Genomic DNA, 27580 nt, shown 5'->3' on the forward strand with positions numbered 1-27580 from the left:
GGCCTAGGAAATGCATGGTGACCTGCAAGACAGAAGACTTTGCTTTCTCGCTATGCTGATACTTCCAACAGCCATGGGAGATGGGTTACAGGGAGCTTATTTTTTTTTAGGGAAGAGTGCTGAGGAAGAAACCTTTCATGAGGAACCTTTTAGGAGAACTAGATTTACAACTAAGATCCCTATGACCATAGAAACAAGCCTCTATGGGTTGTCCCTTCCAAGATATTGTCAAGTGGCTTCCAGTAACATAGAGATAACTTTCTAATTCAACAGTTTTTGGAAACGTTGCCGTCTCAGGCAAAATTCAGTATCAATGCATGAAACCACACTTCATAATTTTTTTTTTTTTTCCCTGCAGCATGCCTTTACGTGTTTATCACCCAAATGAACTGAATGGAGCACTGAAAACCTTCCTCTCAAATAAACAAATATAAAATGCAATTGGTGATGGTATTACCCCATAGAAATAGGAACTTTAGTAATTACTATTTTACCTAGTCATAATATTTCTAATGCTATGACACTGCTGCCCCAGAAGGTCTTTCTCACTTGGACTGCTATCCTTATGATAAAAAAAGCATCTTTTCACAAGTGTTACTGATTTGTATTGCTCAGTTAAACACCCACTTTTCATTCATCTAGGCTAGATAAACAGCTTTGAAATGCACCAGATGAGATAATAGCCTAAAATCTTGGGGCGGCATTTTAGGGAAGTGATCATCCCCCTGTACTTGGCACTGGTGAGGCTGCATCTTGAATACTGTGTTCAGGTTTGGGGCCCTCACCACAAGAAAGATATTGAGGTGCTGGAGTATGTCCAGAAGGGAGCAACAAAGCTGGCGAAGGGTCTAGAGAACAAATCTTATGAGGAGCAGCTGAAAGGGCTGGGGTTGTCTAGAGAGAAGGGTTATCTGGAGAAAAGGAGGCTCAGAGAAGACTTTATTGCTCTCTACAACTACCTGAAAGGAAGTTGTTGTGGGATGGGTGTCAGTCTCTTCTCCCAAGTAGCAATAGGAAAAAGAGGAAATGGCCTCAAGTTGCAGCAGGGGAGATTTATATTGGATATTAGGAAAAAATTCTTCACTGAAAGGGCTGTCAATCATTGGAACAGGCTGCCTGGGGAAGTGGTTGATATTTAAAAGACATGCAGCCATGGTGCTTAGGGATATGGTTTAGTGCTATATGCTGCTACTGGCAGTGCTAGGTTAATAGCTGGACTTGATGATCTTAAAGATCCTTCCCAACTTGAGTGATCATGTGATTCTATAACTTGCCAATACATACCAGTTGGGAATCAGTGCTGGACCCTATCCAGAGGTCCACCACCTACTGCAGTCTCCATGCTTCTGGCAACAGATCTTTAGCTAGAGAGCAACGGCTTTGCCGTTCAGTGCTTGGCAGTTTTCAGCTTACACCCTCTTGTGTGTCACTGACCTATGCCAGTGACATAGCAGGGTTGTTTTATTTTGCTTTGCTGGACTTCACCACTGCATCATTACTGACTCAGAAAAAGGAGGCTACTGGTGAGTAACACTTCCCTGCTTTCTCACAAACAATAATGGGTGAAGCAGCTTCTTCTCTCACACTGGTTTGAATAGAGCCAAAGAACATGCTTTTCACTAGAGTAGCGCTCAAAAAAAATGTGGCCAATTAAAAAACTTGAGGAACGATGGGGAAATGAAGACTGTGATTCAACACCATTTTTCCCCCCTTGTAGAGAAAACTAATAAAAGCTAATAAAAAGACCCTGAAATAATGATAAATATTGGAATGTTTTCATACTGCCAAAACACTCATTTAGATACAACTGCAGATATTCCTATTGATCTTACGAATCCATTTTTACTGTTGATATTTTGGTTAATAACAGTTTTCCTTTCAAGAATAAGGCAGGAGATTTCATTGCAGCATTGAGATCAGGAGTAAAATCCAAATGATTTTTGCATGCTGAGGAGAAGGTTCCAAATGTGATTGCAGTAATCTGGAGCTCCCAGGAACAAAGCCTCCATCTCGAAGATTTCGTATTAGCTGCCTGGGGAAGCCATAGTTATTTCTAGTGAGCTAAGGAGCTTTTTCACTCATAAGCCATTGGTTGAATCTAGGCTGAAAAAGAAGTCAGCTAAGAAAAGTTCCTATCCCCCTCCCCCATAAGTAGCATTCACTGCCCTCTATCAGAGATTAATTTAGATGAATCTTCATCCCGGTTCCTACTACAGGCTCACTACTCCACCACATTGTGTTGCCTTTGCAGGACAGAGATTGCTCACCTATGTGTTGGGCCTAATTCAACTCAGATGCAATCTTAGACGGACCCACAAAGAACAGCTTCTGCAGTTCCTGCAGAACACATTGAGTTACCACTTATTCAGGTTTCCTTTACCAGCATACTCAGATGCCTAGCATTCACAGCTTTTTGAATAAAAGTCATTGTTTTCCACCAGTCTGACCATCCAACAGAAAGTGTAAGGTAATCTGTACAGCACAGAGGTAGCAGACGATGAAACTCATTGCATCAGCACTGCAGGGGTATGTATGCACCTCTTTCTGTCTGGGGAATCTTGGACTGAGACCAAATTGGTCTTCAGGTATTTGTGAAAAATTATTATGCTATTGTCAGTAATGAATAATGAGAAGACAAGTCTTAAATTCCAAATCAAAACTAATTTGGTTAACAAAAACAGTAAAAAAAAAAGAAATCTGATTCAGGATTTTTGAGAACTGCAAATTGCTAGCACTGGCCCTGAAATGGACCAGCATGCAGATCACAGGAATGGAAATGGAGCTGGTCAGCAGTTTGTCTATTTGCTACTGCACTCACAGCCAAAGCAGACAATAAGCATTTCCAAGACTGCCTGCAAATCTACTTTCCTGTTGCTTGCAGCACAGCCAGCACCTCAACACTACTAGTTTCACTGTGTGCCAGATGTTTATGTCTAGATGAGGCAAACGAAGTTCTACAGCTTCCATCATCTAATATTTAAAGCCTGATTAGGTATTTCTCATTTAATCACATATATTATTAATTTCAATGAAATTACTGTTTCTCCCCATGCCTTTAAACAGCCAAAGCATAAAAGTTGGGTTGCTAAGGCAGAATTATTGCCAAGTATTCCCGTTTAGCTGACTGCACTCTGATTACTTAATAACACCCAACTATGTGCAGAACTTGTCCTTGCTGTGCGCCACAGAGAGTGCTGCACTACTGAAAAAGCCCAACAAACTCAGAAAAGGCTGCACTGCGTTGGCTTAAGCACCCTCCTCAGCGTGGTTTATACTCCAGGTTAAACAAGTCCACAGCTAAGGAGAAATACACGAATTCTTGCTGTGCCGTTCCCCCAGCACTAATGAGCAAGTGAAAAATGAACGGCACAAGCCTACGATGAGGAGCTGAATTTACTGCGCTGGCTGAGATGTGACTGCCCCGTGGGACCGCTGGTGTGCCCCGGAGACTCGGTCTTGGAAAGGCAGCAACACCGCGCCTGGAAACTAACGGGGATACAAAGCTGGAGAAACGCGAAGACATTCCTCACGCCGCTGCGGGGGTTGCGTGTGCAACCGGCGTGAGGCCAAGGCTCCCCACCGCGGGCCCGGGCCCCTCACCGTGCCGCCCCGCCCGCGCGGCAGGTGCCCGCCGGCCCGCTGCCAGGCCTTGGGCCTAACTTCGGTGAACGGCCGGGCTCTCGCACGGCACCGCCAGCACCGCGGCTGGCTCCCTGCGGCGCAAGGAAGCCTCGGGCAGGTGCGCCCGTAAGGCGGCCGCAGCGCACCACCCTCCACCTCCCCCGTCTCGGGGCGGCGGCGCGGACCCCGCCATCTCGCCCCCCTCGGGGCGGCTGCGGCGTGGGGCTCGCCCTCCTTTCCTCCGTCCCTCCCCTCGCTGCGGGCCGGGCCGTGCCGCGCCGGTGGGCTTGGCTTGGGCTGCGGCTGCAGCGCGGGGCTCGCTGTGAGTCACCCAGTCCGCGGCGCGGGGAACCGAGCGCGCAGGCACACGGCAGAGGCGGTGGGGGCGGGCGGCGGCGAGCGGGCGGGGGCGACAGGCACTGGCTCCCCGCCCGCCCACTCGCCCATGCTGCCGAGCCGCAGTCAGCCGGAGCGCCGCTTCCTCCTCAGCCGTCGCCGATGACCTCCTCGCCCGCAGGCAGCCGCTGAGGACCCCCGGCGTCCACGCCAGGGCAGGGGATGGTAGATCGGCCCCCGGGAGACACGTCCACCCCAGCTCGCAGCACAGCAGCCTCGGTTGCCGCCGCCACCGCCCGTGGGAGCCGCCGCCTGAGAGGAGCCGCAAAATGAACCCCCAGTGCGCCCGCTGTGGCAAAGTGGTCTATCCCACCGAGAAAGTCAACTGCCTGGACAAGGTGCTGGGGCGCGGGGGGACGGGGACGGCACCTCCCGGGTGTACCCAACCTGCGCACCGCTCCCTTCGGCTCCGGCGGGGCGGGCAGGGCCGGGTGAGGGGGCAGGTGGCAAGTGCAGCGCCCCGGGGGTCGCGGCTGAGCCGGCGTCCGCAGCGCCGAGCGACAGCCGCCGTGTCACCGCGTTGGCGCAGGATGGGGGGCGATCGGGCCCGGCGGCACGGAGAGTCCCTGCGGTGCCCGCCCGGGCAGTGACGGTGCCGGCGGCCGGTCCCCGCGGGCCCCCCAGGGGTGAAGTTGTAGGCGGTCCCCGCCCGGCTGCAGTTGTCGGTCCTTCCCCGAGCTGGGGAAGCTGCCCCTAACGCCATGGCCGCCTTGGCGGGGACGGTGGCCGGGTCGGCGGAGTGGCGGCAGCCCTGTCCCTCGGGATGTCCCCGGTGAAACGGCCGAATGCCGTGAATAACAGCGACGAACGAGGCTGTGACAGATGCGCCAAATTAACGTCCCTGGAAAGGCAAGGAGCTACCGGAGGAGAATACCGTATTGTGTTCTAAATTTAGTGTCTGTTCAGTGTACCAAGAAACCAGCTGTCACGTTAGTTAGTGATTTTATTTGCATAGAATTGTGTTCTTAGCAAGCGGTGTCGGTTTTTTCTTTAACGAGGCAAAATGTCAAACTCCTGCTTGAGTTGCCTTTAAAATAATCCTGGCAAGATCAGTGTGTAGAGGTCCATAACAGGTCCACCTTAGCAGAAAATTTACATTTCTGATAGTGTTTCAGAAGCCCGTTTGCTTTTCCGTGAAAGTAATTATTTCGAGTTAGTTTACAAATATATGCAATGTAAGGCCAAAATACTGGCCTCTAATTATGTTTTTATATTTACTGTATCCTAACCTAGCTTTCAAAACATTAGAATTGTAAGTAATTCTACTTTATGTTTCTTTGTAGTACTGGCATAAAGGATGTTTCCACTGTGAAGTTTGCAAAATGGCTCTGAACATGAATAACTACAAAGGATATGAAAAGAAACCTTATTGCAATGCGTAAGTATTGTAAATATCAAGTCTTGCAGAAATGCACATGAAAAGAAAACCTGGCTGTGGATACTGTCAAATGGGTATTGCCATGCTGTAAAAAACTTGATCTAGAGATGCAAAACTGCAGTCCAGAGCAGTTTAGTATCTTTTCGGGTTGCTTATTGAACTTTCATTGAAGTGATAGAAGATGAAAATGTTTGATTACGATGTGTTTAGGCAGTGTTTTAATATCGGATCTCAGGATAGAGATTCTTTCCTTCCAGAAAGTGTCCGATTTAGTGCTGACTCCTATTACATTCATTATTGGTCTGCTGGGTTACAGTTGTCCATTATGCAGTAGCTCTCTGTTCAGGGTTATGGACCTGATCAGCATTTTGTAGTAAGAAAACAAAGTGCTTCTCGTTTGTGTAGTTCACCAGAGACAATATCCTGTTAGAGATCATGACTACCTATTTTTAAAACTGTTATGTTCACATATCTCAGATTACTGAACTGGATATTTACAAAATCCCTGCTTCCAGTGCTTCATGCTATTTTGTATTTTGCTGCTGTCTTAGAGTTTGATAAAGAATATAGATTAATTTTGGTTGTAGAGTGTGAACATGCTGTGTTCCACTTTTAGATTTTTTTGCGTTGTTGTGCAGATCTTGGAGAGTGCTTTGATGTTTGGCTTGCAAATACTGCAGAAGAACATTTTGATACATGTAGAAAAAAGGTGCTTACTGTTCTTTGTACTGTGTTTCTAAGATTAGCTATGTGCATTTCAGTATGTTTTAATTTTTAGAAAGTTATATGCTTTGTTAGAAGGGCATCTCCAAAGGGTCTGGAATTGAATTTGATGTTATATGTTACTCATATATTGCTATATTGTTACTATTTTCACCTTCATGTACTTAGAACATATGTTTTAAGTGACAGAATTTTGAAACTATAGACACGTTGTAGTTTTTTTTTCAGAAATACTCTCCTATACTCATCTTAAAATACTTGTTTCATGTTGAGCTAGATAGTCTGTGGTTGGTTGTCACAGATAGTTCAACAGCAGATGCTCATTTCTTCCAGGCTAAAATTGAAGCCAGATAGTTCCTATCTGTATAAAAAATGAGTTTCGTAATTAAAACTGCTGCGCTGCCAAAACTTGAAACACCTGTTTCAGTGTGCACAGTTGTAGTTAGATTGCTTTAAGAACATATGGAGTTACACACGTACATTTCTAGCTTTCCCTGAAGCACTCTAGTTCCTCATAGTGCTCTATGGGGGTGACGTTAGACCTCTTGTAATAAACTGTGGTCAGTTTTCAGTCATAAGTGCTGTAGAGAAAGCTCTGCAGGAAGGGAGATTAAAGCTTCAACAGGTGGTATGTTGCAAGTTGAGACTAATCTAGAGGTTACTGGCCCTAGATGGGACTCTGCTGGTGGTGCTATTTGAGTTGAAGTATAAGTACAGTCTTAGGTCCTTTACAGTGATTAAAGCTCTGATAATATTTTGGTGACTTTTACCAAAATTTTTGTGGCTAAATTTCAGCGGTGATACTTTAGTTGTTTGATCTTTCCTGACCTACCTAATCAGATACTTGTGCTTAATAACATTATTTGTTTACAAAGTATCCTCTGTGCTATACATCTGTGTTTCCATGCTGTGCATAATTAATTTCTGTTGTAGGAGAGGTTTTCATCTATGTAGTTACGCTACGTTGTGTGTCTTTCTCTTTACAGATGAGGGGGAAAAAGGATGGTGGATATGTTATATACCATTAAGGTGCTATTCTTCCTTCTTCCTGGTAGTTGCTGTAATGATCTTTGTAGTAGTGATGCTTGAAAAAAAAAATCTCTATTTTTGAAATGTCTCTCAAACCTGATGTATGAAACAGGAAGAAACAATGAAAGTCCATGGAAGAATTAGTTTCTGGTACTAAAGAAGTGACAGAATTTAAAGTATAGTATCAACAATGTGTATTTTGTTCTTAAGTTTCAGTAAACTTAAGGGCATTTGTTGTTTTGTTTTGTTTTATTTTATTTTTTAGAGAAACTTCAATCAAATGCTCTCATTTCATGTGTTCTGTGGAATCACAAAGGGAAGAAGAAGGTGTGCTTTTTTGGTTTCAACAAACTTTAATATCCCTCGAAGGAGGGATAAGATGTTTATGTTTTGAAAATACAATTGATTTAAACGATGATATCTTGACACAGTACTCTTGCATCTTAAAGGTTACTTATTTGCAGGGAGTATGCCACTATAGTATTTCAAGTTATGATGTGTCTTATCCAGTGTTCATCAGCAAGAGGAAAATCCATTTTTATGTTAAATACTGCTTGATCAGAAAATCTTTGAGAAAAGAGGGCAGATTTACTCATACAAACACCTATAAGTACTTGAAAAGAGCAATTACTGTTAGATTGTTTATTGAGGCTATCCATCAATGAGAGTGTAATTTGTAGGTAAAGTGAAGTATGCACTGATTTGGATGGGAGAGCAACTCCATGAAGTAGTTCAGTAGGTTTGGAAGTTAGCTTTTTGTAAGTTGAAGAGCATGTATCTTCAATAATTTCTGTATCTGTATCTTAGTTCAGAGGTTTGTTCATGTACTTGACTATATTTTGAATTTTGAACCTAAAATATTCCACTCTTTTCAGGTGCTTAAATTAATAATTCTTTCTGCAGTACTGGCAAAGACCAGAAGTTACTTTAATTGTAGAACTTAGTTGTGTTTCTATTAATATAAGAAAAAGATACTGATTTGTGAATGCTCAAGCTACACTTCTGGTGGAGGAGAGTCAAGTCAGATGGATTAACAGGAACTAGTAAACTAAGAAGTAATATATTGTGAAATAGTTTGATTCAGTGACCATTAGAAAAGGGCAGAAATATTTGTAAATGCAAGAATTCTGCTTTTTTTTTTTTAAGGGCAAATTTTTTTTTTTAGGCAGCTTGTCACATTTCCAGCAAAATGGTTGCGTGGGTTCTATGTGATAGGGCTACACTGATAGCAAAAGTAGTGTCTGTGCTACTGACACAGTAGAACTGGTACAGGTCAAGAAGCTGAGTTGCCTAGTATTACAGTTATCATACTGCTTTTGTAAGTTGTAGATTTATGAAAGATTTTGCAACTGGGTTAGAGGGAAGACTTTGTCTACATGTGCCCATCTATAACATGGCTTTGAAAAGAACTATCTTTGTATCACTAAGTTTCCATGAAGTTTCTTGGTCTGGCTCCTTTAAACCTTTCAGTTCTCTTACTTGTAGAGAAAAGATTATGCAACTTTGTTCCCTCTCTCTTTTTTATTATTTACATAATTTGTGACATGTTTGAGTTAGGATATTTTATCTCTGCTTGTTTGTGCAGTGCTTAGAATATTGTGCTTTTATCTCAGCTGGGACCTCCAAGTAGTACAGTGCTCTGACTTATGGTATTATGTTTCTTGATTTACTCGCATTCATGTTTTATCTAAAGGCCTCCTACACAACACTGTGAAGCTTGTAGGTTCTTAACACATGGACACTGCTAGATTTCTCTGAACAACTTTAGTCTTGTCTTTTTATTTGCTGTCTGACTTTACATATGCCACATTGACAGAGAGCTGCCTGATTTGTGAAATAATGTTGATGAGACTAAGGGCTCAGACTTGCAGCTGGGTTTTGCAGTCAAGCCAGGTGCTATGCATTGCTTGAATTCGGTGAATGGGCCATTCCTTGTCTCTATGAATGTGCATGTAGGTAGTAAAATACACAATTAGGACAATTAAAATGACTTGGGTAGTCCAATGATTTGTTAAATCAAGGTGGCTTTAATGAGGAAAGCCCTATTCCACTTTAATATCTGCAGATAGAGATTGATTAGTATATAGGGAAATTATGAAAGTTGTTGTTATTATTTGCAAACTCAGAGCTGATTCTTCCCAGCTGCAAATTACAAAGACGATTCAAGGAAATGAATGGCATTTTGGCAACTAACAATCTGTGTACTAGTTCTCAAGCTTGTTAAATGATTGAATCATTTAGGATGATTAGATGGTAACTTATTCTTATGAATGGTAACTTATTCTTACGAATATTCATATAAATACTTTTTTGACAGATTCACTAGACCAAAACACAAGACTACTTTTTATGCAAAACGTAAAAGCTGAAGTGCGTGTTTTTGGAATTTTGTCTTTGCATTAGCTATACCTGTTGAAGCAAATAGACTTCATGCATGTGTGAACGCATCTGACAGAGATGTATCTTTTAATTTCAGCAAAATCTAATAGATTAAGCTTCTGCAGACCTGATATACCCTCTTGCAAAAAGCAAACAACCTCACTGTTGGGATAAATTCTTCTGAAATATTTAGTATCTAAATTTTGCTAATCGCCTGCACACAGGAAAGCTTCATTCAAGTTTTTATTTATGACAGTCACCATATGGAATGATTACATAACTTCAAAATTGCTATCTACTGTCATGTTAGCATGAATTATGGACATGAAGAAAACTTCATTTTTCCTAGATTTAATTTCTTTTTAACTTATGTCAGTAGGAAATAGATATGGAAATCCGTTCGAAATATTGTGATGTTGTTAGAGGAATTATACTACACTTCTAATCTGCAAGTGCAGTCATAATTTACGGGTACTATAGGTAAGGGATGAAAAACGTTGAAGTTATTTTATACCAGCTTGGAAATGGTAAGAGCATGGTACAACTTTCTAGACAGTCGGAAGAGTTGGACAGTGGAAGCAGTTGCTTGTAATCAGTGGATGTATGTGGCCATAACATGGAATCCATTGTCCTCAAATGTGAACATGTGTACAGGAGTTTGGTCTTAGCTGTGAAACATGCATGCGTTTTCTTTTTACCAGTCAGAAAACTTTTAGAAGGTGACTAGGAGTGTGAAGATACTAGTCTTACAAAAATAGCTAGCATCATCTTATTTTTCAGTACTGATTTCAACAAGTGATTATTTCTCGCTTTCAATATAGTAGGAAGAAAGAAAAAGAGAAGGTAAGGAACAGTAAGAATATTAATGTGCGTGTGTTTCCTCCTTGTTTTAGGGCTTTTCAGCTGTTTCTGATCATTAGATTTGATCAAACGTAAGCTATTATATAAGTCAGTCCAAAAGGGTCATTCTTATAAAAAGAAACAACCCAGAAACTCCTATGCAAACCTGCCTAGAAGGGAAGGATTTGTGTTTTATCACTTTATTAACTTTGTGTATTGAAGACTTTCTTCTTAGGGTGTAATGTAAAATAAGTAATGTGAATAACAGAACCACTAGAAAAACAGCTGGTAAGGGTCTTCAGTCAGAGTCTAATACACCTGTCATTTAAGTCCATTATTTATTGTTCAGCATCCCATAAGTATGAATTCCAATATTTGATAACAGTTATGTCTCCTGTCAGCAATCTTTTCTTTAAACAAAGCAGCTCTAACTCTTTCCCCGTAGATCATATTTTTTGGTAATTCTTGTTTCTCTACCTTCAATTATCTCCAGAGGGTCTGCGTGTGTGTGTATATATATATATATATATATGTATTCTTTGAATTGCAGTGCCCAGTGGAGCATTACCAGAGCTGGTAGAACTGCAAGTGTGCCTGTGCAACTCATACATAATTCTTCTCCTAAGTCCCAGTACAGTCATTGCAATGTTTTGTTTCATTGCAAAACCCAAACTACTGTTAAGTCATATTTAGATTGTTGTGGGCTACAGTTCTATCTTTCTACGCACAACTGCAACCTCAGCAGTTGTTATTATCCATTATCTGAGCAGTTAATTGTTCTTGGCTAAGCACAGAATCTTCCACTTGTTCTCATTGAACTAAATCTCCATTTTTCCCCAGGCTGTTTCTCCAATTTGTTAAGTTCATTTTATATTCTAATTTTGTTCTCTAATGTGCTTACATCCTCCTCCTATCAACCCTCCCACCAGACAGCCTGTAAGCACATTGCCAATTTAATAAGTGTAATCTTCATTTTATCACCCAGGTCGCTAGCTAAAGGCCTGGAAGGACACTGGGAGCAGTATGTGGTCTGTGGTCTGATGCAGCCTTCCCTTCTGTCGTGAGCAGTGATGAATGAGTGAAGTTCTTTATCTTCTCTACCTATTCATGGAGTGCTAGATCAAGTGTCGAGTTCTGCAAGAGAAAGAAAATAAAATTGCGAAAGAGCGTAATCAGTATGGATATTTATGCGAACTCTGCTTAAATATGAAGGACAGCTACAAGTAGAGGAAACATACATGCTCCCTGCTTGCTGCTGTGGTATCTTACTTGGTTAATTGAGTATTAATTCCAGTAATGAAAGGGAAAGTAGGACAAGAAACCAAGCCAGTTTGCTAGAACAATTGAAGTAGCTTCTAAAGCTAAATATATTTGAGCCTCTGAAAGGTGTTAGATGCATATCTTTAAACTCTTTGAAGAAGGCACATGAGAACACTTTGTCAGAGTTGCTGAATGCCGTGCATGAGGTGGATGATGGTTAGTTGCAAAGGAATTACTAAAGAATAAGCATCACTGACACTCGGATCTTGGGAAGAGTAGGGCTGTGTTTCTGATTGCTATGACTGTGCCTGAGTAATGGGATGCAGAAACGTTTCTCAGGTTCAACATGTTCAGTTGACCGTGTCCTGATTGCATGTTTGATTCCATGTTTTGAGACCTGCATATGACTCCTTAGATGCACGTGCTGGTGGGTGAGCAGGGAGAGGGGTCTCTGGGCTCCAGCAGGTCCTTTGGTTTGCATTGCTGCGAGCTGTGGAGAGCATCATGGAGTGCTGCAGCTTGGCTGCAGGCAGCTTGCTTCCCTGTTGGTGCTAGTGGAGTAGAAAAATTGCCCTGGGGAATATGAGTTGTTTAATTTTTCTTTCTCAGAGCAGGTGAATTCTCAGACTGCATTCAGCCATACTGTCATGTCTAGAACCTGATGAGAACATAGGGTCTGTGTTTGTAATTCACATGTTTTAATATTCTGCCTGTTGGTGTAATTGCTCCAAAGGGATAATTACAATTTAACATTATGTGGGATGTTGCTGTGGAAAATAAGTATAAAATATAAAAATGAATATTATACATTTTCTTTTTATGCAAGACTGCACTAAAGATGACATTCAAAGCTATTTGCAAGTGCTTGTAGAAATCCTTGCTGTGTGGAATCCTGATCTGTTGCCAGTTTATGTCCTGGCTCAAGTAAATGCGTATTTTAAATTTGATAGAATCATTGGTCATCGTAGGCTGCAGATAGTTTTTCCAGGAAGAACATGTGTATTTCCTCAGCATATTCATTTCCTCAGCATTCCTGTAGTCATAGAATATATTGAACATAATTTCTTAGGGAACTGTAATTACTGAGACACAATTTCAGTAAGTGGGATTTTCTTTGCTTGCTAGTATTTTAGCCACTGTTGATGCCCGACCTAATCTTGATTTTTCTTAATAGCTGTTACCTTCTGCAATCATTCCTCAAGATTGATTAAGCTTGTTTCATTATATTTGCTAAAATATTTAGGCAACAGAACAAGAGCAATAAATGAAATTTTGTGATTCCAAATCATTTACTTATTTGCATTGCATAGCTTGAGCTTTGGAAGAGGTAATAACCAGTTGTAGCAAGGCTGTGAAATCTTGATGGTATGTTTTGTTAACAGCTTTGTAATTTAACTGTTTGGTGTTTTAAGTGTTCTAAGCCATAGAATTTCCTATCATACTTGCTGAAGAACTTAGAAAAAGGAAGGTATTCTTATTTGGCTGAATTTTAACTTCTGTGTAGCTCTGGTAATGTTGTCGGTGGTCACAAGTAAGCTGCTGTCCTGTTACACTTGATAAACTTCATGAAGCTTAAACAAAAAGTGTATGTTCTAATATTTCATGTCACTTCGAATTTTCAGAGTCTGTGATGTCAGTAGAGAATCACAGCATATCAGTCAGGTCAGTGTCAAGAAGCATGTTTTGATGTTTACATATAGTATCAATAGAAGCTTATCTAGACAATGTACAATCTTGGCTAGTGGTCAATTAATATTATTTTCATATTTTTGAATATTTTGGGATACTTACAGGAACCTTGCTAAATTTAGAGGTTGTAGATGTTACACTGAGGGCACAATTTAGCTATGTGATGTTGAGGTTCCTTGGAAAGGTTATGGTAGGCAGGACTCACAAGGGGAAAGTTTGTTCCAGGAAGAGGTGGGTGCAGTACTTGTTGAATAACTAGTCTGCCTGAATATAAATGATGCCAATCAGTTTATGCTGCCCCAAGTTAGGTCATCTCACACAGCAACTTTTTAGAGGACACTCCCCCCCCCCACCAAACCCAGCCCAAAACCGGTAACATCCAAAAACTCCGTAGTTAAATCTCCTTCTTGATTCACAGGTCAGCCTATTTCTTCTCTCTGTGCCTTCCTCCATTTTCTGATGTTAGAGTTAATGTTTCATCAGAGTTGGCCAAGCTGTTTTCCTTTGCTTTCTGTTTGTGTTGCCTGTGTAACTTTTTTTTGTACTAGGAGGAAAATTCTGGATAATGAGCAATGCAGAACTTTTAGTCTCTCATATTTCCTCCTCCACCTGTCTCTCTGGCTTCCCTCTAAATTTCCTGTTCTTGACTGCGGTGGAATTGTGTGGTGGTAGTTCATCCCATAAACTCTTAATGTGAGGAAGACACAAAAATGTGCAATCAGTGTAGCACTTGGGAGAAGACTGAAGGAGCTTAGTTTTAAAAATGAAAAACTAGCTGTAGTTTGGTCAGTAATCTTTTCACTATATATTGCAAAGGCCTTTCTGGGAAGCGTATAGTTACTCTTTAAAGTAGATTTATTAAAATGTAGAACTATATGGAAACTGTAAGTTTTCTCCTTGCTACACAGTTTCAAAAATTCCTACTAGGGTCTTCCCCCCTCCTCAGGAGAGCAAATGTTTGGAGTTAGTCCATCATGTTCTGGGTGTCTGAGTGGCAGCATTTTTCACACAGGTGTATTGATGTAATGCTGTGGTGGTTTAAACTCAGGCAGACAGCTTGTTCGCTCACTTCTCCCCCTTCTTGCCCTCTCCCTACTCCCGGAGGGACGGAGAGGAGAATCGAAAAGAGTGCAACTCCCACGGGTTGAGATAAGAACAGTTTGGTAACTAAGGTATAACACAAATCACTGCTGCTACCACCAATAATAATAATGATAAAGGAAATAACAAGGGAAGAGAATACAACACCTCATCACCAGCCAACTGATAACTCGCCCCCCCCAGCCCGACCAAGCACTGACCGATACCTCCTCCAGCCCTGCTGTCCACCAGCCCTTCCAGGTAACTCCCAGTTACATCCTGGGCATGACGTGCTGTGGTATGGAATACCTCTTTGGTCAGTTTGGGTCAGGTGTCCTGTCTCTGCTTCCTCCCGGCTTCCCCTCCTCCCTGGCAGAGCATGAGGCTCACAAAGTCCTTGGCCAAACCAAAACATCATTGTTATCAGCTCTGTTCCCAGGCCGAAAGTCAAAACACAGCACTGCACCAGCTACCAAGAAGGAGAAAAAAATGACTGCTACTGCTGAACCCAGGACAAATGCCAATCTTGCATATTTAAAAAAAAAAATAAAATTGTACTGCATTTTAATTTAGTTATACTTCAGGTTTATTATTATTATTTTTTTTTACTTGCCAACCTAAATGGTAATCACTGTTTTTGTGTTCTTTTGTCCTAGTTTTACTCTGGAAGAATTCAATACTTGTAATGCAATTCCTTCTGACATCAGAAAAGTATAAATAGAAATACTCAGGGGAAAAAAGATGCTGATTTCAGACTTAATTAAAATGCAAGTGGCTAAGTTTGTGTAAGGGAAAAGTGGTAAGAGGAAATTAATTGCCTAAATAAAAAAACATGGACTGTTTCTGCTGAACAGTGCAGGGTGGCATACGTTCAGCACAGTAGGGTGTTCACGTGTTACACAGCATTGGTTGTGTGCATCTGCGAGTGCATGAAGGAAGAAATTTGTGACTGGATTTGCCAGATCATACAAAAAGAAAAGGGGCCAATATGGGGATTTTTAGCAGCAGAATTGCTCAGTAGGTGGTTGACCAGGAGATGATTACCACTGTTGGAACTGGCAGCTTGCTTGATATGTTGCTGTGAGGGAGATTGCAGTCCATGTTTTAAAGAACCTGCCTGAAAATTGTAGAAAAGCAGTGATTCCTATATGACTCAAACTTAGTTTTTTTTTGGAGCTACTGTTTGTGTTTGATACAGTGATGCTACTGTCTTTGTTGATGTTAGTATTTGATGGGTAGTAGACAAATGATATTGATTGGATGTGAATAAAGGAATGCCTGCAGGAAGATGCTTTGTTCAAAAAATAATTGCTGAGTGGCCCATCATGTAGGCATATATGATACAAATTTTTCTATAACATGGGAAAGTCTAAGAGTTTCATTTTGAAGTAGCTGATAGGAATTTGTCAGGCTATCAGAAAACAGAGATGAAGTTTGTTACAAGTTATTAGCATAACTTGTTGAAACACTGTGGCATTAGCACAAAATTGTTAAGAGGAATGGGGAAAGGGAAAACCAGACTGGAGGAAAAAATATTGAAAGATGTATTTTGAAAAACAATATTTTCTGAAATGTGTGAAAGAAATTGACACCTCTAGTAAATGAGACTGAGATAAGTGTTATGGGAAGCTTAGCAGTGATGATGTGTACTTATACAAGGGGAAAAAAAAGACTATACCTGCATGCAGTGAAAGAAAGAATGGATGGAAAAAGGAAGCAATTTATAAAAATGTTTGTTGAGCTTTTCTGTTTAGGAGCACCAAATTTCTGAAATGGTTGTGCTTTTGAGTCTTTGAGAAATGGAATATTATCATGGTGAGTGATGAGTAGGGATATGCCGTAAGCTTTTGGCTAATTTTGATCTGAAGACCAAAAGGAAGATTAAACATAGTCATTAAAGAAAGTTATAGCTTTCTCCATCCTGTTACTTCTGCTGTGCTGGACATGTTGGCTCTTCCAGACTTAGTTTTGTGAGCAAACAGGCCACTTTGCTTTCTTCTTACTTTTTGCTTTGTGCATCGGCAAAGCCATGAGGCTGTTTGGTGTCAGATCTCTCCAGCAGGTTTCTTCTCTCTATTGCATGCCTCTGGTGTGACAGTAATTCAGCATCTGATGCGCTGTGACCAATGCCCGTGATGTGAGAGGCAGGTGTGTCTCCCTTACATTTTCTGTCTGCACTGTTTGTATACAACTTGGGTCTGGTGTAAATGTTTCAGGGTCTCTTTTTGATGTGTATTTTCAATAAGACTGCTACAATAAGGCACTACTTCACATATAAGGATAAAAGATATTAGTACATGCAGTTAATAGTAACTGTATGTTTTTTACCAAAGAAATTGAACTGGATATTCAGTAACAGACTTACAATGGAATTTTGAGGTTGATATTTATAGTAGATTAACTATAGGTAATTAGTTCATAATAACAATTTTTATAGAATCATAGAATAGTTGGGTTGGAAGGGACCTTCAAAGGTCATCTAGTTCAGCCCCCCTGCAATACCTGTTCTATATTTTTTTCAGTGGAACAATTTCTTACCAGGAGAGTTTTTTCCATGAGTCTCCCAGTTTTGACTTTTTTTTTTCCCTGTAAGAATCTGTATTTTAACTGTTGGTTTTATAGTGTCAGAATGCTTAATTTAAGGGACAAAGTATTTAGCTTTGTCAGTTGGACTTATTTTGCTTAGGTGTATTTTACCAAAGCACTCAAATGTTATGTATATTGATTAAACATGTTAACTTTTATTACAGTTTTATATTACATTTAGCATTATGATGAAAGTATTTACAAACAAGAACCTATAAATATGAAAGCAGATAAAAATTATTATTTTTAAGAGCATGGAATTGTAATATATCTGGGGTTCTTTACTATATCTTGCAAATATAGCTGTTTTAAGAGGAAATTTTTTTAAACAAAGTTTTGAATAGTAAAAAAAAATAAATCCACATCACAGTTCTTCTCAACAAAGAACTGTTTTTCCCACTCACATATGAAGTTAAGAATGCTTTGTGTATTTGTGCACCTGGATGTGAGAAGCAATGCTGCTCCCTGAGGTGCGGGAAGAATTTTGAAGGAAGTTAGTAGTAGTGATGGCCTTCTGGAGCACTTTAACACATGTACTTTATAGATACTGTAGTCTCCAGTTTTTATTTTCTTCTTATTAAACATATGTTCATTTAATTTGATTACGGCTTTATTAGCAATGGTGTTGTTTCTTTCTTACATAGGTTTCAATTAACATTTCTGGTCCATTCCAAATTACTTTAAAATATCACACAGTGTCTTGGAAAGACTATCAACAACAAATATGTTGAATGTTATCCTGGAAAGTAGAGTCATAATCTTAAGCATAGTAAACTCCAAACGATTCTAAGGCTGTTAAAATGCTTGCAAAGACAGTATTTCAATATATTCCAATATGATTTTCTCCCAAACACATAGATCTGACTTATCTTGAATTGGATTCCTTACCTTGTGTGCATTGTTCTGGAAAGTTTTGGCTCAAGGTCTAAACCAGATAGTGTATCTGCTGAAGTCTTTGGTCTTGCAATTAAGCTACAGAGTAAAACTTAGTCTTATAAACCAAACAACATTTGGAACTTGATGTCTTCTGTAATCACATGCATGATTAATATCATGCTCTGACTGGTACCTTGATATTTTTAGTTTAGACTGTTAAACTAAGGGAAATTTTAAATTTGAATCCTTGGCACTGTTGTTTTTCACAGTAAAATGACCTGTTACGGTTTTGTATGTTTTCCTTCGTAACATAACTGTTTGGTAACTGTGAGCAAATTAAAGTTAAGATAAAAGGGATTGCTCTACTTTTCCTCGCAGTTCCTCACAATTTTTTTTTTTAATTATGGACTTGCAAAAGTACACCCAGAAGTGCTAAACAAAAATATATTAATGGTATTGTTTTCCCATCTTATTACAGTGAAAAAGTATACTGAGCTGTAAAATATAATATTTGAAAGATCTTTATTCTGGAAAGAACTATATAATTTCAGTACAGGTGTTGCTTGCAATTTTTATTTTAGGCAAATAAGTAAGACAATTTAATAGTAAAACCTCTTCCATATTTTTTTTTGTCTTAGTGTAACTTGTGATAATGCTTATGTTAATTTTGAAAAGTTCTTTTTCTAAAGCAAAAGAAGGGAAAATAAGTAATTGCACTTTCTTTAAAGAAATAAATAGCATTGGTAGTCTTCATGGCACCATTTTCATATCTGCTATAAAGCAATTATACTAGAAAGTAATTTGTTTTGGTCATATTAAGTTAAGGATTAGATAGGCAAGAGCTAGTAAAACATCAGCATTCAGAACTGTACTAATAGTCAAGTAACTATCAATTTCCCCAAAGAAGTGATGGGATTATTTTTTAATAGGGGAGGCTTAATCAGACCTGTAGTATGTGGAAGATACTGAATATGAAACCAATGATGTTAGAAATCCACGTCTGAGCTGGGAAGGTTTTCCTTATGACACAATCTTCATGAAGGCTCTACTAAGTATGCCTTCATAAGCAATTCTGTTTATGCGTAGGAACCAATCTCAGCTGTGTTAGTCTTGCAGTATAGATGGGTCAAAAGCAGGAAATACTTGCTGTTCCCATTAAAAAATCAGACCTTAAAATAGGGATACAATGAATACACAGAAGTAAAAGGTCCTGCCAAGTTAGAATGTCATTTGTACTCATTTTTAAAGTGAAACACTTGAAAAGCACTGTAGTAAAATATTTCATTTGTTTGTGGAGTGCCTATTATTGTCATAATTGGATACCTTTTACCCAGGAGATGTTATAATAAAGCTGATGGGCCAATATATTATAAAATAGTACATGTCTTTTATGGGGGGAACTGGAATAGTTTGTGTCCTGGAACATTGTTTTGAGGACTGACTGGTAAAAACGACGACAGTTGTCTGAAACAACCTTGCAGTAAGTGTAGAGTATTAAAGGTAGATTGGCAGAATTCAATACTCAAAAATACCTTGTGAACATAGTATAGTGCTGTTTTTTTTTTTTTTCAGACACTGTTTTGAAGAAGATTTTTGAAAAGTTAGAGGTGCTTTTTAGATGTGGTTGCAAATAGCTTAGAACTGTTGCTAGCATCTCCTAAGCTTCTACCAAGACATGTAGATGGTGTAGTAGTAGATGGTGTTTCTGAAAAGTAATTGAAAAAAATAATTGAAGTAGGACACTACATGCTTTATATTCTGTTTTCTCAGTGGAAGGAATTATGAAATACAGCCTTTTGTATTTTCTTGAGTGTTCAATTTCTCACCCTTTTCCCAGCAGGAGAGACATGTTCTCAGTGGAGTATCTTGTTACAGTTTGATTTCATTCTTGTGGTAAGCAGAACACATATTATTGGCTTTACAAGAAGATGTACACATTAAGGATAGCGGAGAATGTCATTAATTTATATTTTGACTGACATAAATTATTAAGACTTGTAACCATTTCTGTAAGACAAGAAATATGTAAAGCAGTGGGGAGAGAAGTATTTATTGTGCTGTACCTCTGGCACAAAGCAGTGGTATATTAAAGTATACTCTGGGTGAAAGGAATGGGGAGATACAAAAATATGACATTCCATATGGACCAAATTGTCACAGCAGGAGGATTCAGAATGGAAGGGGCACAGATTATATGTTCTTTAAATGTTTAAAACAGTCAGAAGAATATAAAAACCAATAGTGAATAAAATTGCCAAGTTTCTCCTTCTGCTCCATCCACACAGGTTGTTAAATGATTCTCTTTGCTGTGGTAGCTGAGAGCCTGCCAGGAGTGCATTAAGCATCGTGATTAATGTCTGTCACATGTTTGTTCTCTCATCTTCTCCCCAGCAGGTGGTGTGTATATGCAGTGTGTTTTTTTTTTTCTTGGAGGTTTAAAGAAAACAAGGCTCTCTGAAGATGGGTATATGTGTAAAGGGAGACAATGTTGAAGAAGTGGAATGTGTGCTTGAAGTAGAAAGGGCTTTTGGTAACTCCTGGAACTTGGAATAAATTTCCCTCTGGAAGGTTCTGTCTCCACTGCAGATGATTTCTCTTGTTCTAGAGACTTCTTATGAGCCAGAAGTAGTAAAGTCACAGTCTCCCTCCCTTAAATTTGGGTTACCTTTTAAAATATTTAGTCAAATTCAGGATGAGGTCAAGTAGCTTGAACTTTGAAACTCTGGGAGGGCAGCACTGACAGTGGCAGACAGGTTCCACGTGCTTATGAAAACTCTCTTCTGCTTAGAGGGTATTCTGGTCTATGCTGTATGAACAGGAGTTTTCTCATGTTATTTGATAAGCCCACTGAGTGTCTGAGCACTGGAATGGGGGGGACATGCATGCCAAGTTCAGCAGTTATTAGAAAGTTCCTTATACTTAAGTGTATTTACAACCGTAAAACCAGCTTTTTCATATTGTAAGTGCAGAAACAAAAGAAAAAAGACTATTACAGTATTATTCTTTCACACTATGTGTGTGATATTTTTTCTTAACTGTTTTAATAACTAATAATTCAGTATTTAAAGTACTATTGATTTTTGTATAGTTTGGGGAGCGTTAAGTGGAAGAATGAAATGGAGATAATGAATGACGAAACTCATTGGAAAAAATTTCTAGTCATTTTATCTGCAAAATATATCGGGATTGTTAGATCTTTGCATGGTTCATTGTACAGTGGAAATGCCTTCAACTGATATATACGGATTTACGTTTTCTATATATCTAAACTATTTCAACAATCATAAAACTAAACAGACCTTTTTGTTTTAGTATTAACTTGTTCAACTCTCTTTCGCTTTTAAATGTGAGGTTGTATTTGAGTATCGTTACCTTGGAATTTTAATCTGATTTATACAAGGTCTTGGTCACAGTTGCTTAGTAACATGCTGTGGAAACAGATTTGTTGATTTGTGATAATATATCTACTATATCCTTATAATTAAAGATATTGTAAGGAAAGCAAGTACACAAAGTGGGTGTGTATTTAAGCTGAATGTTTCTAATAACCTCTGTCTTCACAGAGAGTGCCTTTGTATAGGTTGATACTTTACATAACTCAACTGACATCTATCTGGCTCACACTGTTGTATGCAGTTTTGTGGTAGTTTTGGATAATGCTGATTTGCAATTCGTAAGTGAGACTGAAATCCTGAGGTTTAGCAACTTCCATGGAACTGCAATTCCTATATGGTGGTTATTTTGTAAGACTTGTGTTGATATCAGGAATGTATCAAGAACAAGCTGTAAGAGAGAGAAATAGGTTCATGTTCATTTTTACATGGTGTTACACTTTATTCCCAGGAGAGAAAAGTGTCTTAGAGATTAGCATCATGAGACTTGTAAAACATCTTTTTTTGACAGCTAAAGGAAGTATCTTGAGAAGTGTTGGCTGTTGCGTGTTGCATGTTTTCAAGTACTTGCAATTACTTTATTTTAAGGTTTCCTGAAATCTTTAAGGTCTTTCTTTGAAAACAGGGTTCAAGATTTCTGTTTACTTCCTTTGCAATATATTGCAGAAGAATTCAGCAGCTGAGAAATTTCCAACACTAGCATGCTTATTGTGTAAAGTGTCTATGAATGCAAAAATTAAGCAAGCACCTCTGAGACAGATAGAGAGCTATTAAGATCCTGGAGCCTGCTTTAAACAGAGACCCAACCCCAAGGGAACAGTGCAAATAAATTTAACAAATTTATAAGTGAAACAAAATTAAACACGCAGTGTGATGTGGCCTGAATTTAGTCTGCTGTTCTGTGTATGTTTTAGAGAATAAGAATCTTGTGTTCTTTGACTTAGAACATTGGAATAACTCTTAGGTCAGATACTAGGATGTTTTGTGTAGGGCCAAACACATTGCTGTTATATAATGAAATAATCAGTTTTGCCTCTCTCTCTAGTATATTTGCCTCAGTTTACTTGTGAAATTAAGTTATTCGTGTTCCTATCAGGCACAAAAAAAAAAATAATTACCAAGACCCATACAAATTGGTATGTCTAATCTCTTCTTCAGATTTTTTTTCCTATGTGTAATGCAAGAATGCAGAGGAAACAATTATTATTTTAAAAGTGCCATTCACATGGCTCTGTTCAGTTAAATGTTTCATTTTCTGCTTTCAAATGCTTTTCATCTTTTATGGTTGTTCCACTATTGTTGTATCCCTTGACTGGAAAACTGTGGGTGGCATTCATCTCGCCTACCTTTGACATATCTATCCCATGTTGATGTACGTAAGCTGAAATCATTGCTCTAGTCCTTTTTTCATGGTTGGTAGAGAAATAAATGCTTTAAGATTTCAGTTCATCTGAGTCACCTATTTTATGACAGGTGAAACAGACTTTATTCATCATTAGCTGTGTCAATCTTTGTGGACTGACTCAGATACAGAGGTTTAGCTTTCATGGAGTGGATCTTCTCCTGTGTTAGAGAGCCAGTTTTCTATGGCTGTCCCTGAACAGGTCTCAGAACCAAGTATCTTAATTTTCTGGAGCTCCTACCAACTCGTGTTCCCAGTCCTTTGGTATTTCATAGGTACTTGGGTAAGTTTGTAGGAGAGGAAAGATTTCAGTTGTTCCATTTTTAAGCCTGTTTTTAAACTCTGCCTGTCACCTCACTGCACATTGAGCACAAGGAGATTGAGTCCCTGCACCATTGCCTTCTTCAGATTCTTACGTTATACAAACCTGTTTTTTGTCTCAAAATATTTGTATCCCAGCCTAAGAAGAAAATAATTGTTGTGCTTTTGGTGATTTCTTGTTTTGCATCTCCAGGCTGCACCTGGAGAACTGTGTCCAGTTTTGGTCCCCACAATTCAAGAAAGACATGGACAGACTCAAGGAGCTCCAAAGAAGGGCCACAAAGATGATCAAAGGGCAGGCGAAACTGCCCTGTGAGGAAAGACTGAAGACCTTAGGTCTTTTCTCCCTGGAGAAGAGTAGGCTCAAGGGAAACTCCATCGCAGTATTCCAGTACTTAAAGGGCAGCTACAAAGAGAAAGGAGGCTCTCCCTTCACAAGGAGACATATGGAGAAGAAGAAGGGCAGTGGATACAAGTTGCATCAGAAGAACATTTATCTTTACAGGAGAAAGAAATTTTTTACAGTGAACAGCTTTGCAGGCACATGGTGGAGTCTTATGTTGCTGGAGGTTTTCAGAAGTTAGATGGACAGAGTGCTAGAGAATCTCACTTAGGCTATTTTTTTTTCCTCCATGAAAGGTTGGACCAGATGATCTCTAGAGGTCCCTTTCAACCTGGGCTGTTCTGCAACTGATCTGAAATTTATGCCAGTATTGTCTTGGGTCTGATAACCAGGGGCAGGTGTGAATTCCTCAAGCATAGCTATGAGGAAAGGTAGGTGAGTTCAAACATAATTTATTTTGTGTTGGTGAGTTCATGAAGATTTGATTTGTTATGAGCCCTGTTAAAACTGACAATGCAGGACTCGTTCAGCTGAGATATTTTTGAATTTTAAGTTACACATTGGATTGACATTTAAAAAATATGTCTGAATTTAGTAATTTTAAATTTAGTCAATTAAAAAGTGCCTGTTTTAAATATTTACGGAAAATGTAGAGTAACTCACCAATAAGCATTTCTATTATTCTAACAAATATTTTTCTAGATGCACTTTTAAAAAGAAAAGTACACAGAATTTGATTGGTCTCTGGGGCTATGTGCAGAGAACAATGAGATAAAAGCATTGATGATATCCAGAAATACACAATTACACTGTATAGGAGGATTTCCAATGAGCAGAGAACTTTTTCTTCCAAGACACAGGATCTCAGTTATTTGGGGTAACCTTGCAGCCAGACAGCAGATAAAGGCTATAGTCTTATAGTGTAAGATATGATGGACTACTGATTTAGTTTTTCTTTTTTTTCATCAGCTTGCTTTTGCCCTTTCAGAATCATTTGATTAATCTGTGTTCACTGTGTGAAAACCCTTTCTGTGGTCTTTCATTAAAAAAACTCAGACAACAGCTAATTTGTTAAATCCGAGTCAGCAATTTATCTCCTCTCTCCAAGATCTCTATTTGTTTTATAATCTGCTGTGTATTTTGTCTGTCTTTTATTAAATCTTTATTTGCAAATAAAGGAAGACACATACAAATTCTTGGACAGATCTATGCTCATGATACTGTGTACCTAGTAAATCCCAAATTTATGTAATAAAGATCTGTCCTCGACTTTTTTGGATAGGAACTGTAAAAACCCAAATACTATGAAAACGTATTATTTCTGTTAATTTAAAAGTTCAAGAAAACATTCTGTATATGTTAGTGATAATTTTGTGGCAAATGAAAGCAGTATTTTCTGAACACTCTGCTGGTTAGTCATGAGATTTTTTTATTTACCAGACTCTATGGAGGTAGTAGTTGGTATTAACTATGCTTTTTAGTCAGCACTGCAACACCAGCATATTCCTTTGACCACATGTCTTATAGTGTAAAGAAAGAATGTAACTCCCATGGGTTGAGATGAAAACAGCCCAGTAACTAAGGTGTAACACAAACCACTACTGCTACCACCAATACTAGTAATGATAATGGAAATAACAAGGGAAGAGAATATGGTATCACCCGCCAAAACAAGCCTGACTGAGAAGAGAGTGCCCTTCCGGGTAACTCCCGAGTAACTCCCAGTTACCTCTGCGGGCATCATGTACTGTGGTATGGAATACCTTTTTGGCTAGTTTGGGTCAGGTGTCCTGCCCTGCTTCCTCCCGGCCTCCCTTCCACCCTGGCAGAGCATGAGACTCACAAAGTCCTTGGTCAGAGTAAACATCAGTGTTATCAGCTCTGTTTCCAGGCTGAAAGTCAAAACACAGCACTGCACTAGCTACTAAGAGGGAGAAAAATTGACTGCTACTGCTGAACCCAGAACAGTATTGGACTTCCCCATCTTCCCCCATTACCCACCAAGTATACCTGGGTCCCTGAGCAAAAGCAATCCCCTGAGTGGGTTTGCCTTTACCTGAAGCAGGAATAACCCAGTCTTCCCCAGCAAATTATTTATGTGCACCACAGGGACTTTATCCCCCTCTGCAGTATGTAAAAGTTCTGACTGGGCTGGGCCAGCCCTGTTGGCAGATCCTCTGGTGTTAACCAACCAGGTGGGTTTTGGTAAATGTGTATCCCAATATTTGAAAGTCCCACCACCCATTGCTCTCAGTGTAGTTTTTAACAGCCCATTGTACCCTTCGATTTTCCCAGCGCCTGGTGCATGGTAGGGAATGTGATATACCCACTCAATGCTATGCTCTTTGGCCCAAGTGTCCATAAGGTTGTTCCGGAAATGAGTCCCATTGTCTGACTCAGTTCTCTCTGCGGTGCCGTGTTGCCACAAAATCTGTTTCTCAAGGTCCAGGATGGTGTTCCGGGCAGTGGCATGGGGCACCGCATATTTTTCCAGCCATCTGGTGGTTGCTTCCACCATGGTAAGCACATGGCGCTTGCCTTGGCGGGTTGGTGGGAGTGTGATATAATCAATCTGCCAGGCCTCCCCATATTTGTACTTCAGCCATCGTCCTCCATACCAAAGAGGCTTTAACCGCTTGGCTTGCTTAACTGTAGCGCATGTTTCACACTCATGAATAACCTGGGCAATAGTGTCCATTGTTAAGTCCACCCCTCGATCACGGGCCCATCTGTATGTTGCATCTCTGCCCTGATGGCCTGAAGTGTCATGGGCCCACTGGGCCAAAAATAATTCACCCATATGTTTCCAATCTAAGTCCATCTGAGCCACTTCAATCTTAGCCGCTTTATCCACTTGTTGGTTGTTCTGGTGTTCCTCAGTGGCCTGAGTCTTGGGTACATGAGCATCTACATGGCGTACCTTCACCACCAGGTTCTGCAGCCGGGCAGCGATATCTTTCCACAGTGCAGCAGCTCAGATGGGTTTACCTCTGCGTTGCCAGTTGCTCTGCTTCCATTGCTTCAACCATCCCCTCCAGGGCATTTGCCATCATCCATGAGTCAGTATAGAGAAAAAGTACCGGCCATTTCCTCTTTCAGCAGTATCCAAGGCCAGCTGGATGGCTTTCACCTTGGCAAACTGGCTCGATTCACTCTCTCCTTCAGCAGTTTCTGCAACTTGTTGTAGGGGACTCCGTGCAGCCGCCTTCCATCTTCGACGCTTCCAAAGCAGTGGAGGGACCCACTGGACTAGATACTTGCCCATACTGTCCCACACATGCTGCCATTCATGACTGTCCAGCCTCGGGGAAAATCTCTTGGTGATCTTCCTATATTGTCATTTAACCCTAGACCTCAACTGAGCTGGACACTTCTTGACTTTCAAGATCAGATGAAATAGGACGTTCTCAGGGTGGGATGGCCATGGGTAAAACATAGCATATGCAACAATAAGCTGGTTCCCACCAAAAGGAGCAGGATGTTTTCAAGGGCATTGAAAGGATATTCAAGATCTTTAACTTTTCCAGAATATACTACTACTGTAAATAGCCAGGTGTGGGAGCTTTATTTCAAGATAGTGTGAAATGTGTTCAGTTCTTGGGCACCTGTATCTTCTGTTTAAAATGTACATTTATTGGAGAATGATTGGAACATTGTGAGAACAGTTTTATTGCACAATTGCATAATTTGAAAAAGATGCAGTGAAAACTCCTGCAATGAAAGGATGGATTTGGCACTGTATGAGCTTCCTGTTTAGTACTGAAAAATGTTAACCCCCCAAACATCAGAGAGAAACAGCCCAAAACTCTGTGAAGATTAAATGTTTCAGCAGTAGTCTTCTAATGAGAAGTCTCCTGACAGCCGTGATCACTTCCAAGTGTAGTAGTTACTGCTTGACCGCCTCAGGACTCCTTCATCTCCATCTCACCCACCTGGATCCAACGGAAAAATTGATGCCTGAGGCAGTGAATACGATGTGAGCCAGGAATACAAAATGAGGGAGTTACACCTGCTGTTCAGTGAGAAGACACTGGCATCTCTAAATTCATCGTCCTCTCTCTTCCAAAATGGAGGCCTGCTGTCCTGGGATTGGTACCTGGTATTTGTGGTTTTTAGTAGGACAAGCCATGTAGAGTCAGGTTCAAAACAGCTGCAGGATTTGGAGTGTGGCTCTTACACTGTATATGTCTTAAAATGCAGGTAGCCAGCTACACTTGAGATTTGAGAAGAGCTCAGGACCTAGAAACTATGTCTGGATGAGATAG

The 27580-nt window shown here is 40.0% G+C and overlaps 1 protein-coding gene across 2 annotated transcripts in view; it reads left to right on the top strand.

Annotated features, from left to right (window-relative positions):
* The first annotated feature begins 3881 nt into the window (after positions 1 to 3881).
* NEBL (nebulette) overlaps positions 3882 to 27580 on the top strand; it is a 254199-nt gene continuing 230500 nt past the window's right edge. Inside the window, exons 1-2 of one of the 2 annotated variants that reach the window (XM_061468302.1) lie at positions 3882 to 4355; positions 5301 to 5395. In XM_061468302.1, coding sequence (XP_061324286.1) covers positions 4287 to 4355; positions 5301 to 5395 — 164 coding nt within the window. In that variant the 5' untranslated portion in view covers positions 3882 to 4286. The remainder of the gene's footprint in view (positions 4356 to 5300; positions 5396 to 27580) is intronic. The other variant, XM_061468301.1, reaches the window with a different exon arrangement.

Source organism: Pezoporus flaviventris, unplaced genomic scaffold (genome assembly GCF_033815535.1).
Source record: "Pezoporus flaviventris isolate CSIRO_AGI_PZ_B2104156 unplaced genomic scaffold, CSIRO_AGI_Pfla_v1 ptg000047l, whole genome shotgun sequence".
NCBI lineage: Eukaryota > Metazoa > Chordata > Aves > Psittaciformes > Psittacidae > Pezoporus > Pezoporus flaviventris.